The sequence below is a fragment of the Podarcis muralis genome, chromosome 2 (assembly GCF_964188315.1).
Source record: "Podarcis muralis chromosome 2, rPodMur119.hap1.1, whole genome shotgun sequence".
In the NCBI taxonomy this organism is placed as follows: Eukaryota; Metazoa; Chordata; class Lepidosauria; order Squamata; family Lacertidae; genus Podarcis; species Podarcis muralis.
Window position 1 is genome coordinate 100,821,633 of NC_135656.1, and position 16,004 is coordinate 100,837,636.

General features: G+C 42.4%; 1 protein-coding gene across 24 annotated transcripts in view; it reads left to right on the forward strand.

The window, feature by feature from the left end:
* The window catches only part of CADPS (calcium dependent secretion activator), a 337,672-nt gene that overhangs the window by 253,781 nt on the left and 67,887 nt on the right, over positions 1-16,004 (forward strand). For 16 of the 24 annotated variants that reach the window (XM_077925069.1, XM_077925070.1, XM_077925073.1 and 13 more), the window contains 3 exons: positions 6,329-6,475; positions 10,510-10,665; positions 12,835-12,982. In XM_077925069.1, the coding sequence (XP_077781195.1) occupies positions 6,329-6,475; positions 10,510-10,665; positions 12,835-12,982 (451 nt within the window). The remainder of the gene's footprint in view (positions 1-6,328; positions 6,476-10,509; positions 10,666-12,834; positions 12,983-16,004) is intronic. The other 8 variants (XM_077925077.1, XM_077925078.1, XM_077925086.1 and 5 more) reach the window with 1 other exon arrangement.

The window sequence follows — 16,004 nt, forward strand, 5'->3', positions numbered from 1 at the left end:
GACAGAGTGTCCACTGTGCTATTACTGGAACAAAACTGGCTGAAAAGGAGATGTTAGCCAGCTGGAGCACAAATGCCCATAACAACCTCAGGTCCTGCCAGAAGGACAGCTTGGCCAGAACCCTCACCACCACTTGATTGTCAGACCCTGAAGTTCCGGCATTCCTCAACCCAGATATGTACAGCCACCAGGATGGGGAAGAATTCTAGGAAGGTAAGGTCGCATGTGATCCTTTCTCCCTCCAATGAGCAGGCCATGGCTGGGAGCACCAACAACCCTTGAAGTAGACCCCGAAGCCTAGGCTGCTGGAGGCATCGGAATGGGCCTAGGAATTGTGGCGAGTGACCAATAGAACCTGCCAGAAGGAAACCTCATTGTATGCTTGCAGGAATACCGACCACACAGCTGACGGTAAGCAGTCCTTACCTTGCTCCCTCATGGAAGTCAGTGGTCGTTCTGGTTGCCTTGCCCTCCCCTAGCAGTAGCCAGCCTTGCTGTCGGCTACGCACAAGCAAGCACAGGACCCATATCTGCCCCATGGGTATTAGACAATCTGCATCAGCTTATCCAATTTGACTGCAGCACAAGGGATACTTTTATAAGAGAGAAATGTGTGCAGTGATATTTAGAAGCATTGTCATTTTTCACGCCTGCCGTTCTGTGGCTCTAGTAACACCCAGGTGCTATTACTGTTAGGTGCAACTCCGATAACTTGGCTGAAACTTCAAATCAGATAATTAGATGTGTAAATAAGATCAGTTGCCCCTGCCAAAAAAAAGTCCAAATAGAGAAGCTCAGAAATTCTTACATATACTGCAGTATTTTAGTTTACTGTGAAAAAGAAACTGAGTTGTAATATGGCTTTTAAAAGAAATGGAATAAAAAGGTATGTGTGGACACAGCACCATATAACAACATTGCATTAATACTTGACTGCGAGGGAAGAAAATATTTTATTAATAGTAAACCTTTTGGGTGATACCCAACATTACTAATACTCAGAGTATACCCATTTAAATCAGTAAATATGACTAATATTGCTTATCACTGTAAAACTACAGTAATGCACGTTTTATTAAACACTGAATATCCAGTGCCTTTTAAATATTATAATAAGCATCTTTTTTTAAAAAAATGTATTTATATGTGATTGACAAGCTTAAGTTGCTTTTCTTCATGAATTTACATGCCTTCAATTAATTTCTTAACATTTGATGTCCAACTGAATATGCCTATCAATCTTGGAATTTGTAACAGATTCTCAGCCATTCTGAGAACTCATTTCCAATTTGGATTAAGAGGCATTCATTTGCCTGTGTTAAAGGGTTATGCAATATTTTAGGTTGCAAACGAATTGAAAATCAGCATATAATTATGAAATAAACAGGTCCCACTGAAGAGTCCATAATTGCCTTCTGGATTGCAGCCTTAACTAGAAAAATAAAACCACCAGATTGGAGGCAACAGTTCCATTAATTAAAACACAGTGGATTGGATCCTTACTTAAGAGTAGACCTCATTACAGTCAATGGGACTTAAGTCAGGCATGAGTATCATATGTCCCATTGGTTTCAATGAACTACTCTAATTATGACAAAGTCTAGATCTAGCCGTATGTAAGAACAGATCTCTTCTTTCCCCCTTTCATGGGTGCCAGAGGAAGGCCTCAAGATTTCCATTGTACTCATGGGTGTCTTGTTGGTGACCTAAGGTGATATCCAACTTAGTCATACTACTAATCAATTTCAGTGGGTCTACTCAGAGTATGGCTGGATCTCATCCTTCCCCCCACCCCGCCACCCATATGCCAAACCTTGCTACTCTATTATAGCTACTCTATATTACAGAAGGGATTTTTCACTTGGTGGTGACTCAACATTCTTCATCTGGAATGGTTTGAAAACATTACATCCTATTTACATAGAGTAAAGGCAACACAAATACATACCTGGGCAAAAGTGGCATGGAAAAACAGCCGAACACACAGAGGTTCACTGCACAAAACTCTAATTCAGAACCAGTTTTGTGTCGGTGTCTGTATTCAAATACAGGATCCAAACAAAGAATAGGTGTGCACAGAGCAGAATCATAGACACACAACCAGAGTTTTGTTTTTAGGTTTCCACATAACGTTTTCACATAGGCCTGTCCTTTGCACATAGAATCATAGAATCATAGAGTTGGAATAGAGCACAAGGGCCATCGAGTCCAACCCCCTGCCAAGCAGGAAACACCACCAGAGCACTTAGATGCACTTTCCCTGTGACATCCCTCTTGAGATTATACTAAAATGTGGGCTGTATAATATGGCTGTAGCCAATGTGCTGCACTCCAGGTGTAGGAACAGCCAGCACGGAGTGATGATGCCACACTACTGCCTTCCTGAGAGTGGCATCATTGTGGCTTACCAAGGTTAGAAGCAGAGCAGGACGGTGGCAAGGTCAGGGCTTTGCTGGTGCACGCTGCAGTCTTGATGTTGCTGCCACCCTGCCCAGACCGGTCATGGTAAGTGGCGGCGTTGCCACTGTTGGGAGAACAATAGCACCATCCCACTGTGCCAGCCTTTGCTGGCTGTTAGGCTACAATTCTCATGATCTCTGACATTTGGCCTCTAGCTGTGGTTGATGGGAGTTATAGCCCAACAACTTCAGGAGGACACAGCATTGGCTCCCCGTGGTGTCAGTCACATTTTGGCATGGGACAATGAGATGATGCCAATCAAAAATAAAAGAAATTGATATGCAAAATGTTGACCACCCTCGCATACCAGTAAATTTCTCAAGTGTACAGTTCTTTCTATGATTTTCATCTGGTTGTTGGGATTTGCTTTCATAATGAAACTGCAAGGAATTTCTGAATTAATCTTGCTCTGTTGTGGGTGGTATATAATTGTATGAAGAAGAGTTTCATTTCTCTTTAAGCTGGGCAGATGGTAGTTAAATCATTTTGCTTTTTATATATAAAAAAATGAATGATATGAGAGTATATCTTTCTTACTGTCATCTCTGGAATATGTCTGCTATAACCAGCTGTCCTCAGTGAGCATTGTTTATGTCTAAAATGTTTGTTTCCTGTTGAGAGCATCATAAAAATCCTCAGAGAGTGAATTTCTAGGTACCAAAATTGCAAGATGTTTTCACTCATGAGGTCATTATTCTGGTCACATCTGTTTCATCAGGTGAAGCGTCTACAGTCACTAACCCTCCCGTGTGTATTTTTATGGAATATGTATTTTATTACATGATAATGTATTCAATAGAGAGAGTCAGTCAAATCACATTTCAGGTACCAGGTCTGCTGGAATCATAGCTCTCATTGTAGTGATAAACTTTTATCTAGGCTCCACTGCACCACTTCAGATGAGTACATGACCAAATGCTTCTCTATACAAAAAATGCCCCCCTCTCCAAGTAGTTATCATAAAGCAGGGTTTCAGCCTAGCTTTCTTCCTGGTTTGTTATATACAGGGGATTTCCTGGCATGGAGGAGTATTCAGTTATGTGAGCCACTTCCTGCAGTCAAATGCTGCTGGTCAGACATGGTTTTTACCACTCCTTTGGGAGCCAGGTATTAGGCTGAGAGGTTGCACTTGCTCATCAGAGTGTTCTTGTTTGGTTTTTTCCTCCAGTAGCCCCAGAAAACCTACCACCTTGTTGTCAATTAACATTATTAATTGGGAATGGGATCATGTGATCATAGAATTGTAGAGTTGGAAGGAACTCTGAGGGTCATCTGGTCCAACTTCCTGCAATGCAGGAATCTCAGCCAAAGCATCCATGACAGATGGCCATCCAACCTCTGCTTAAAAACCTCCAAGGAAGGAAAGTCCATCACCTCTTGTGGGAGTCTCTTCCCCTATAGGACAGCTCTTCCCGTTCACAGCAGGGGCTTCTAATTTTGCTCTAGAGGTTAGCCGATTCCATATTTAAGTCATGGGGAATATATGAGAATAATGGGTGGAAGTCAGCGCAGGACTAAGGAGCTTGTTCCATCAGTGCAAACATTTATGATTGCCCCATGGAATTATCTCCCTCTCCTCCCCACTGCATACGGTCCTGGCAGTTCTCCTGCCCCTCCTGAGCAGATTTGGAGTGGGTGAGGCGCAGAAGGGGAAGCTCCCTTTCACTAGCGGGAATCCTTGTGCTGGCTTACACTAGCAGAACTGATTAGCTGAATGCACATCACGCTGAAAAAATGTACCCAAATCTCATTGTGTCCCAGAGCACTAAAAAGTGCTTCTCTATTATTATTATTATTATTACTACTACTGCTACTACTACTATTACTATTATTAATCATATATGTATGTTACTATTGCTAATCCTGATCTGCAGTGTCTGGGGCTGAAGTAGGTTTTGAACTCATATTTCAAGTCTATAGGGTAGCAAATCCTCAATCGTACAAGCTCATTCCTTCAGGCATTCGTTTTGTCACTAGAATTAGGAACAAAAATGTGAGTATAGATTGCATAACAATCCCCAGAAAAGAAAAGAAAAATTAAAGATCCACAGCCCTGCACATATTTAATTTGGGAGTAAATTTCATAGAATACATTACAACTTATATCTGAGTAGACATACATAGAACTGCAGCATAAGGATGCAATCCTTGGCACATTTATTGGGAGTAAGTCCTGTGAAATCAGCAGACCTTAGCTCTTGTTTATATTCATAAAACTAGATTTCATGGATGTAATCCTAGACCCCCTTACTTGAAAGTAAACTCTGTTGAATTTACTCCAGAGTAAATGCACACAGGATTGGGATGAATAGTTTTTCTCCAGTCTAGAAGTCTGCTGGAATTTCTCATGCTACTGGTAAATCAGCCTTGGATTCCTGAAGCCAGTTCAATCAGAAAACCCTATGCAAATCCAGAGTGGAGTCTCTAAGATGGTTGGATGGTGTCTTGTACTCCTATTTCTGGCAACTTCTGCAACCAAGCTGGTGCCAAATGTATTTCTCTCATTTCCTTTTCCACATCAGCTGCTGGAAAATCAGCCTTGGATTCCTGAAGCCAGATCAGTCAGAACATTTACAAGTCTCCCTGGGTTCTGGTGGCTCCACAAGCTTCCCTTACCCTCTGTGCCACAGGCCAGGAGATCTCTGCACCTGCTTACAAATCCCATATAGAGGCTTACAAATCCCCTATAGTTCAGTTCCACTGTGGACAGAACCACACATGCACCACCCAATTCTGTTTTGAGCAGAGTTTGGTGATAATCGCTATCAACGAACAATAAGTAACTTTCTGTGACTGCCAAAGATAACACATGCATGTAAGGATTCTCTGTTCACTTGTATGGGAAAGACAGCTTTGTGTGTGCATTCCCACTCAACTGAAATAAATGGGAAATCCTGCTTTAAGTATAGGAGCTCTCATCAAGTTCTTATGGCCACATAGAATCATAGGATCAGGGATTTATTTGTGTATGCCCAAATTTAAGGTTGTTGAGCTATTTTTAGTACTGTCGAAAGTTCTTGAGCTTTTTGGCAAGATCGTTTTTGAGCTATTTTTTATGGAAAATTTGCAAAAACTGCACTGCCGACATGGGCTGCCATGCATCCAGATTTTCCCAGTATTCTGGATATGTCTGGAAAATCCTGGACATATGGCAAACCTACTCAAATTGTAGGAAGTGTTTGTTTCAGTTGTTGAGAGTTTGAATACTGTTCCCCGAGTCCATAAGAAAAAATGTATTTATATGGAGAAAGGAAGTTCAGATTCTATATTCATTGGCTATCCCTATTTTTAAAAGACAAACAAACCATCATTTAAAATAATATGAATCTTGAAACTTATAGTGCAATCCCTATGCATATTTACTCAGAAGTAAGTCCCGCTGTGTCCAATGGGGCTTACTCCCTAGTAAAGTGTATATGGGACTGCGGCCTTAGGGTAACTATGTCATTATGTCCTCCCTATTGTACATTTGGATCCCTGAAGTGCGTTCCCTCACTGTAAATAGGAACCAGTCTCTGTGCTTTGAAAAGTCCTCAGGATCTATGTAGGTTACGTCCTTCTGTATTGATGTTTTAATTTGCTACTTTATAAACGTCTCTTCTTTCGTTTTCGTCTCGGCTCTCTTTTCTTTTCAGCAACTTGTTGTTTGTCATTGTTGTTTTCAATTGCAGACTGCTTTAAAAACAAACAAACCCCCCAAGCCTTCCATATTCATGCTTCTCTCTGAAATGTTTTTTGGTTTGGGTCTTTTGACTGTCGTCTCGCTGTGAACTTTGCAGATTTGTTTATGAGTGCCACTGTGCTTCTGCTGCATCTGCCTTGTCACCGTGATGGTATTTTTTTCTTTTTCTGTCTGTTTCTTCCACAGGAGTTTAACAAGTAATCTGCCCAATGTGAACCTACCAAATGTGAACCTCCCCAAAGTTCCAAATCTACCAGTTAACATCCCGCTAGGCATCCCCCAAATGCCTGCCTTTTCTGCACCGTCATGGATGGCTGCTATATATGATGCTGAGTGTGTATTCAGTTCAATAGATCTCCTTTAAATCAAAAGTTTCCTTGGCATGGATATGGATTGTTTATTTCTCTTCGCTAGAGCCTCTTTAAGAGAACAAGCGAGATTGACGTCTCTTTCTAGAGGAGGACTAAATTTGGCGTGCGTTCTGTTAAAATTTAGCACGGATGTCTGTATCGAATGCATTTTTTTCCTTCCACACTTGACGCTTGTCAACATACCTGTTGATAAGATTTGGATCGGCGCACCACAAAAAATACTATTGTGTTGGTTGCGAACCGTGAGATAAGTGTCAATGATGTGTGCTATTAAAAAAGAAACTATCCCGTGCTCAGCTAATTTTGCCATTATCTTTATTTGGGATCTAAAAGCCCATATGCTTCACCTGATTGTTCCTGCTTTCCTAAATGATTGTTAAAAAGAAAGAAAACAACATTTACACTGTTGGAATAAGTGCTTTCAGAGTTGGCCCTAGCATACTGAATCACCTGCCTCAGGCGGCAGGTTGGGAGGGGCAGCAAAATGAGCACTTTCTTGCTGCTAGCAAATCAGAACAGGAATGCCCCTTTGCCACCTGCTGCCCTGGACACTTTGGCAAAGCCTTGTGAAACTTCAGGTGGCTTCTCTGTGGTGCCTGAAGCATGGGGAATGCTGAAGCATGCTGCAGAATGCAGTAGTGAAGGAGGCTGCCTGGTCCTAGATGGCAAAGTTGCTTGGGCCCAACCCTAAATACCGCTGGAAGATCTGCATTCCAAAGCTGCTGTTGCTTAGATAGCTTTCCTCAAGTTATCTAGGACCATGGCCTGGCACACCAGTCCTATAACCACATTACAAAGGGAAGTGGGGAAACCATGGCAGTCTGTGACCATCATGAGCTGAGGTCTTCCATTCCTGCAGACAGCTAACCCTTGCAAGTAGCTGCTCACATAGGTCTCCTTGCATGAGTAGTGGAATGTCAGAAGAGAAAACGCAGGCAGGATTTACGCTCCTCTTCTACTGTGAACAGGAAAGCTGCAGCTACATAGGAACATAGGCAGCTGCCTTATAATGAATTGGACCATTGGTCCATCTGGCTCAATATTGTCTACACCAGTGTTTCCCAAACTTGGGCCTCCAGCTGTTATTGGACTACAATTCCCATCATCTCTGACCACTAGTCTTGCTAGCTAGGGATGGTGGGAGTTGTAGTCCAAAAACAGCTAGAGACCCACGTTTGGGAAACATTGGTCTACACTGAATGGCAGTGGATCCCTAGGGTTTCAAGAAGGAGTTTCTCCCAGCCCTACTTGGAGATGACAGTGGGGATTGAAGTTGGGACCTGGCTAGTACATCCAGAGAGGCAAATGTATATGAATGGTTTCAGTCTCACTCCAAATTGCCCCATGGAAGTCAGTGGGACGCATTTGGAGCGACCAAAGTAAGCATAGCCCTGCCAGAAGTGTGAGTGTAAGCACAGATGTCAACTTCCCACCCACAAGTGTCGCTTCTGTGCTTCAGCCTACCCTCAGCCAACCTCCCGATCTGCCTGCCTTCTTACAACCCATCCAGAGAGGGATCGCTGGCTGTCATCTTCCTCCTCCTCTGTCTCAGTGTTCCCATTGTAGAACTCAGCAAGGTGGAGGGTTCAGAAAAAACTGGATCTAGTTGGCTCTGCCTGTTGTTGGCTATGGCGCCACCTACTGTTGGGCTCCCTGCCTTCCACCCTACCAGGCCCAATCCAAGCACGACGAAGCTTATCGTTCTGCCTTTTTGAACAATCATTTGGGGACAGGAAACGGTATTCAAATTTTAATCTAAAGGCCATTACCACCAAAACATTATGATTTTGAAAAGCAAGTCAAATGAATCACTGTACAAGAAAATGCTGTATTCATCTATTAAATTGTATATATAGAGGTTTTTTTAAAAGTAACAGAACTGATAATTCCATGAAATGCAACTCATATTCATGCTAAGCTGGTTTATTAAAGGCTAGACTAGACTAGGCAGTATGTGTAAATAGTTAACTGACAGTTTTACTTTCTCTCTGTGCATGCTCTGTGATATTGTTTTGTTTTGTTTTCGAAAAGATAAGAATCAAGGCCTCAATCCTGGACATGCTTACTCATGAGTAAGTCTCATTGAATGACTTGAATGTCACTTTCTGATGAGGGCATGCATTTAGGATGGCAGTCAAAGACAAAGCAGTCATCTTAAGTTTTGCATATGATTTTATTTAAAGAATAAAACTTGAGCACAAATTCATCTTAAAAAGCAGTATGATGGGGGGAAATGAGCTACTGAACTTGTCAGCTTTAAGCCAAATGTGTGATATTGCTCTCCGCTTTTCAAAATCCAGTGAACTCTTCAAATGGGAGATACAAAATCAACCCAGAGATTATTTTTTTATTTGAAAATTCTGGAAGCAGATGGGTATCGCCATGTTGTAATACTAAATACCAGGTTTTTTTTCCCCATTCCTGGATATCTGATTGCTTCAAACATAAATACGCTCTATTCCAAAGGCAGGATTAGACTGGATTTAAAAAATAATAATAAAGAGAAGGTAATTATTCTCAATGTATGTTTAAATCAGAAGAACTGAAATGATGCTTAGCCAATTATGCCACTGTTATGATGTGTGCTACTTCTTTGCTTAACCAACCATTCAAGAAAAAGCCTGATTCTCTTATCTTTTCATTGGGCCCATCTCCCTTCTACCCATTAAGGACATGTTTCAGTGTTTTCACGCCATTACATAGGTATGTCTATTTATTACAACTGAGTCGATGCATTCTTTGGGGAATAAATACCTTTGTTAGTGCAGGATTCAAAGGACTGTGCCCCCCCCCCCTTGGCATGTTGGGAATATAGTCTTCACCCTGCAGTAGCCATGTGTGCATTTAGCTATATCTTCCCTTCTGTAGCATTAACTCAATGCAGCTGGCATCTGTCACAATAGAAACACCCATCCTTATTTGTTTCTATAGACGATATCAGCATGACCTGGTAATGCATGGTGTGTAAATACAAATTATTGTGTTAGCATTAGTGGTATGCGAGGAGTCGGGTGCGCTTCTTCAAGTTCCCTTGGTCATAATCAATGTGGAGAGAGGGATAAGAGAGAGAAGGAGAGAGGTGCATAAATTTCTCAGCATGAAGCACAATCTGAAGCTCGTATCTTATCCTGTAAGTAGAGGCATTAGGCATAATTGTAGCTGAAGAGAAGTCTAAATCAGCAGCTGGACTGGCTGGTCCCATCTGTATGGAAGATCTGGGTAAGAGAACCTGCGCTTTATTGAACCTGCACGGAATTGTAAAGGCATTGCAAAAAGCAAAAGGAAACTTACAGAAGTCTGGTCAGATATATTTATTTCTCTTTCTGAAAAAGAGAAAGGAAATTTGGGGAGGGGGGAAGTCCCAAACGAAAAAGAGGTAGAGAAATCAACAAAGCCAAAGTTTTCTGAGATATGTAAAAGGATGTCTCATTGTGAATTATTCAATTGCCTTACCCTGATTTGTTTCCAGCTGTTCAAAAAGTGTGTCCTCGCTCACCACTTGTTAGCACTGTTCTTGTTTTTTCCTGAAACCCTTGGGGATGGGGGAAGGAGAACGAAGAGAATGAAGCTTGCAATGCGGGAAGTGCATGAAACCGAAGAATAACCACATACGTTTGTGTACTGCGGTTATTATCAACCAGAGATTTGCCTTCACGTTGTATAGCCTTCAGTTCAATAACTACATACCCTAATGTGATTATTGAAACAGGCTGTTTTTTTGTTTTTTACGCCATATGCACTGTTTCCAGATAAACGTTCGTTACCCTCTTCTGTCTGATCTGGAAAGACTTGTAACAGCTAGGTAGATTAGAAGAAGAAGAAAATGTATAGTGTAAAAGCCTGATGATGGAGATTCTCCCTGGCATTGTTCTGTGTCTCCAGTCACTGTTACGCCCCCGTTACGTGTGCAAGAACGATCTCCACATTAGGTTTCCAGAGCCAGAGAGCAGGCTGTAACCTCTCCTGTCATTCTTATTTTTCCTTTTCTCCTGTCAGCAATGGATCAGGAACGTCAGAAGATCTGTTTTGGAAATTGGATGCCTTACAGACCTTCATCAGGGATTTACACTGGCCTGAGGAAGAGTTTGGGAAACACCTAGAACAGCGCTTAAAACTTATGGCTAGTGATATGATTGAGTCCTGTGTGAAGAGGTAAGTGAAAACCAGTGGCGTAGCACGGGTTGCCAGCGTCCAGGGCCACGCTGAGGTGGTGGGAGGGAGGGGAAACGATGGGGAGTGTGCATGAGCATTCAGCTTCCTAACGGCATCCGCATCACCCAGGAGATTGTTGTCTGGAGAAGTCACTTCCTGGTGCACATGGAGAAGCTGTATTCAACAGAGCCCAGCGACGAAACTGCGCAGCTGTATTGAGGCAACACCGGGTGTTGAAATTTTGTGCCCCTAACGATTTTGTGCCCAGGGCAGCCACCTCTGTACCCCCTCCCATGCTTCACCACTGGTGGAAGAAGAGTTTGAATTTGATATCCCGCTTTATCACTACCCTAAGAAGTCTCAAAGCGGCTAACATTCTCCTTTCCCTTCCTCCCCCACAACAAACACTCTGTGAGGTGAGTGGGGCTGAGAGACTTCAGAGAAGTGTGACTAGCCCAAGGTCACCCAGCAGCTGCATGTGGAGGAGCGGAGATGCGAACCCGGTTCACCAGATTATGAGTCCACTGCTCTTAACCACTGCACCACACTGGCTCTCAGTGGAAGCACTGGTGGAAGCAACTAGTGTCCACATAGCGTGCATCTAAGTTTTGAAATCACATCCAATTGCTTCTGCGCAATTGTGCAATTCTGCTTCTGCAATTGGGGCAATGCATGCTGGAAATGACTTCCCAAAAAATTAAGTACTTGATGAGTAGCTTCTGTGAGAGTTTTAAGTAAGCCTTAGCAGGGGTTCCTCAATGAGAAGCTCAGTAATGGCAAGCAGCCTTCTCAAATCAAACAAGAGCAGTCGTTCAGGGCAGAACTACATACTTGGGGCTACTGCCAAAAAATGTTGGTGGCATTCTTCATTCTCTCCCTCTTTCTTGCCCCCTCCCCCCAAAAAATAGCTGGTTCAACTGATCATATGACATGTCATCGTGCTATGCTATGGTGAGCCAGTGGGATGTAGTGGTTAGAGTGTTGGTCTAAGAGATGGCAGGTCGAGGTCTAAATGCCTTCTCAGACATGAATCTCACTCTGTGTTTGTGACCTTGGGCCAGTCACCATTTTTTGCTGTGAGGATGAAATGGAGAGTGGTGAGAACCTTGAGCTCCTTGGAAGAAAGATAGGATAGAAATGTTGTAATAGTAGTAATGATGCTGATGCAGAAGAAGATGGTTTTCCCCACCCAAATCCACATCATTGGCTGTTGTTGGAACAGGTTGGGTAAATCGCATAATGAGAAGAGAAGAAATAAACCTGGGGCTCCTGTTTTGCAATAGAACCTGAAGAGGTGTTGTATATTTACTTGTCAAAGAATCAACTTATAGCAGTTTATGTGACAATTCAGAAGAGTTCAGGCAAACGAGTCACATTATGACAAAATGAAAATGCAACAATTCAGTATTTTGGTGGAGTTAATCAATTAACAGGTTTGTATAATCAGTGCTGAGTAATGAACACCCATATGATTTCCTATACTGCTGTGAGTTTTCTGTTTGGTTCCTGGTATACTTCAGTTATAAATTAGTTTGCAACCTGCAAAGATAAACTTTTGTAGCTTTGGCAAATCACTAAAGAAATAAGCTAAAAAGTGTGAGTTGCCATTCATGAACATTTTTCTTTTACATTCCAAAATGTGTTGGGCTAGGAATATTGGAGAATTCAGCTGAAAATGGAAACAGGAGCAGAAACTGATGAGCTTCGCTTATCTGTTCCATGTCCGGAGTAGAAATCAGTTGTCATGGACTGGCTGGATGCAGAGAAGTGGTGGGAGGTACAAGCCAAGGAACCCTTAAGGAACCCCCAGATGAAGAAGGCTCAGAATCAGAGGGCTGGTGGTGGGACGACAATGGGTGGTTAGAGAGAGAAGGAGTAGACTGGGAGGAGGAGGTGTTAGGAGCAGAAGAGGCAACAGGATTTAGTGAGCAGGGAGAGGCTGTGGCAGACAGCAGTGCAGACTCAGAAGCGAGAGGGGTCAAGAGGCTGAGTGAGGCAGGCTGTAGGGTCTCCTTCTCCTGCTGTGACCAGCTCCCCTTCCCACTGGTCTCCCAGAACACACAGGAAAATGAAGACTTCGGAGTATTGTATTGCTCAGTCAAATTAGCAGCCTCAGTATCTTAACTTTTAAAATGTTCCTTTTATTTTATTTTTTATTACTTTTAACAGAACCAGGATTGCATTTGAAGTAAAGCTGCAAAAAACAAGCCGGTCAACAGATTTCAGAGTCCCTCAGTCAATATGCACCATGTTTAATGTTATGGTTGATGCCAAAGCTCAGTCAACAAAACTTTGCAGTATGGAAATGGGCCAAGAGGTAAAACTTATATATATATATATATTTATAAATGTTTAAAGGGAAAAAAATCTGCATCTTATATTCTGCTGGTTTCAGAAACATTCTAACAGTTGTGGATTTAGTTTTCCATATATAGACTATGCAGATGAAAATGCAGGGTCACTCCGTCAAACAAATCCCCATATTGAATATGGACACTCAGAACCCCTGTCACTTAGAAGTGACTGTTGGCAAGGATTGTGATGTGCACAAGGTACCTTTAAAGCCTATTTATGCATGACAGTGTTTTATATTGAGTCATTAACTCCACCTTGGAACCAGACATACGTTTGCCCCAACGTCTTGATTTTTACATGCAACTACCAGATTGCAAAGGCATGATTATTTTGACCAACAGGCAAAGAAAACCCAATGAGAAACAAAGCAACCTGAGCAAAAGGACTTAAGGGGAAATAAATTGCCTGATCCTATGTAAAATGCAGTCCTGCCTGATTGGACTTTTCTAAAACCTACATTTATAATACTTCCGGGTCCTTAATGACTCAAAGGTTCCAAACTGGTCCAGTTTTATCATCTGCTGGTCTAATGTGTTTTACTTCTCAAAGACATTATCACAACTTGAACATTTCCACATGTGATGTTGTGAAGTAGAAAGACATGCTGAATTGGGCTCAATGAAATGCATAATCATAATCCTCTTTTGTTTGGAAGGCTTGAAACACTGTTCAACATTTTTCTCATCTCTGTTTATGACCAGTTCAGACACAGGGCTTGGATTCTCGTATCTCATTTTCAGTAGTGCATACAACAACAACTCCTCATGTTCAGAATCTATGTCACATGGGTTATTCTAGCTTTTTTTATTTTCTTGAAATATTTATCTCATTCTGATACTTACAAAATAAAGCACCAATCCAAATGGATTCATGGGGAGATTAGACTGAGTACAGTGAGCATTGGAGCAGGTCCTTTGGTCCTCATTTTCTTTTGTTTGTTTGGTATGCTATGTGTTCTTTTAGATGCCCCTCTTTTTATATAATCCCAGGATGCAACCTTACTGTTGTGAGCACTAAAGGCTTCCCTCACCCAAGTCAAAGCATATACTTAACTGAACTCCCACCACTCCTGGTTTGAAATTAGCCCAGAACCACAGAATTTGCCTTGCATCTTCTGTCTTGGTGCAGCCTTTTCGTTGCACTTTACAAACTCAGGAAGACAGTCGTAGTGAAGCTGCTGCAGCTCAATTATTTCTACGCCATAATTCCTTGTTGTTTTAATCCATTATGATCTATAGGAACGTCTGCTAGAGGTTTCTGGCAACTGGCCTGAAGTGACACTTCTAAACTCTTCCAATAGCCAAGTTTGTAAAGAGCCCCAGCGTTCAGTGTTCCTGGCTTAAGCCTAGTATCTCTTTACAAATACAGCTTTCCAGCACCTCTAATAATAACACTATTAGTTGAAATAAATTCTAGGCCTTACCCAAATGCCAAGGCTGGGAGTAAGCGTAGGCTGCGCTCCTATGCACATTTACCTGGGAGTAAGTCCCGTTGAACTAAACAGGACTTACTTCTGAGCAGATATGCATAGGGTTGTTCTGCCAGCTACCTGTACATGTGATGGTGAGAAATTTGATTCTTTGGGGTTTTAATTTGCCATTTCTCCGTTGTATCAGTTTCATTTCCCATCAGGTATAGCATAGGTAAAAGGTGCTTGCCAGCCTCAGTTACCCCTGTCCAACTCCCATTTTACTTGATTTGTCACTCGCATTGTTCTTGCAAATCCATGACCCATCATGGTTGATAACAAGCAGCAATTCAGTTGCACAAAGAATCAGCCTTTAATATGTCTTAGGCAAATCCACATGTGCCTCTTTGAGAAAGTATTGATACTGTGGTACACAGATTGCATAGCGATTGTGTGAAGTAGCGGTTGCTCTGGTATGACGTTTTTAACAAATAGCTGAACTAATAGACCTGCAAATCAGATGTGAGTTATCTGTGCATAAGTTACTGTTTAGGACTGCAGGATTACATACACCCCGCCTTCTCCCCTCCAAGTCTTTTGTTTTCTCTTTTATTCATTTTAATGAATTCCTACCTCATCCCAGTGTCTCATGCCATCTCATTTCTCTTTGCTTTTCTCCTGTTTCTCTCAGAAATGTATAACTGCTAATATATAAAGTGACTGACTAATAAGGACTGCAGTATGGCAAGGGATATTTATGCCAACGACACTAAATTAACCATTTTATCCATCTCTTTTCTCAAACAAAGTTGGGGTGTATTTGATTCAACCTTCCATGTGGCCAAACCCAACTCAGTTCCAAAGGGATAACGTTATTGACAGTTGCTGCATTCTTAGTCTCCTGCCAGCCACAGCCTAGAAGCGTTTGCTGGCGGGATGCTTTGCTATTCCCCAGGCTAACTGAGCTCTTGGTTGTTGAACCAAAAGTGCTCCCAGAGCCACAGCAGCCAGCAGCAACTTGAGCCACAATGCTTCCTTCCTGGCAAGCTCATTGCTGATGCTTATGGGGAGGGTGAAGGGGTGAGGCGGTGGGGGTGTCTGTACAGTGCGGACATACCAGTGGGAGCATCAGATGGGTTCTGCCAGTGCATCTGCACCACACCAACCCCCACACCACCTCACCGTCCCCCCTCTTAAGTGACACACCTGCCAGGGAACCAAGCAGGCTGCTTCTGACAGTAGCCCTGGGACATAATCTTGCCCCTCCCTTCCAGTAGAATTCCTCCGTGTGTTTGCTGTCCTCATTTTCTCCCCACATCCTTAGCAATTGATAAAAGGCCTTTCCTCTTAATCAATCATGGAACTCATCTAAGTCAATTGCACACATAGGAACAGTCAATTTGCAGCAACCTCCCACTCCACCACATGTAATGGAACTAGCAGGAACTATACTTCTATCATCCCACCCAATCCAATCCCAGTAACAACTCCATTTGAACTGATATTTAGGGAGCTTCCAGGCCAATTGTTTATTGAGCACTCAGAGTACAATGTTGCTATAAATGATGCTTTACCA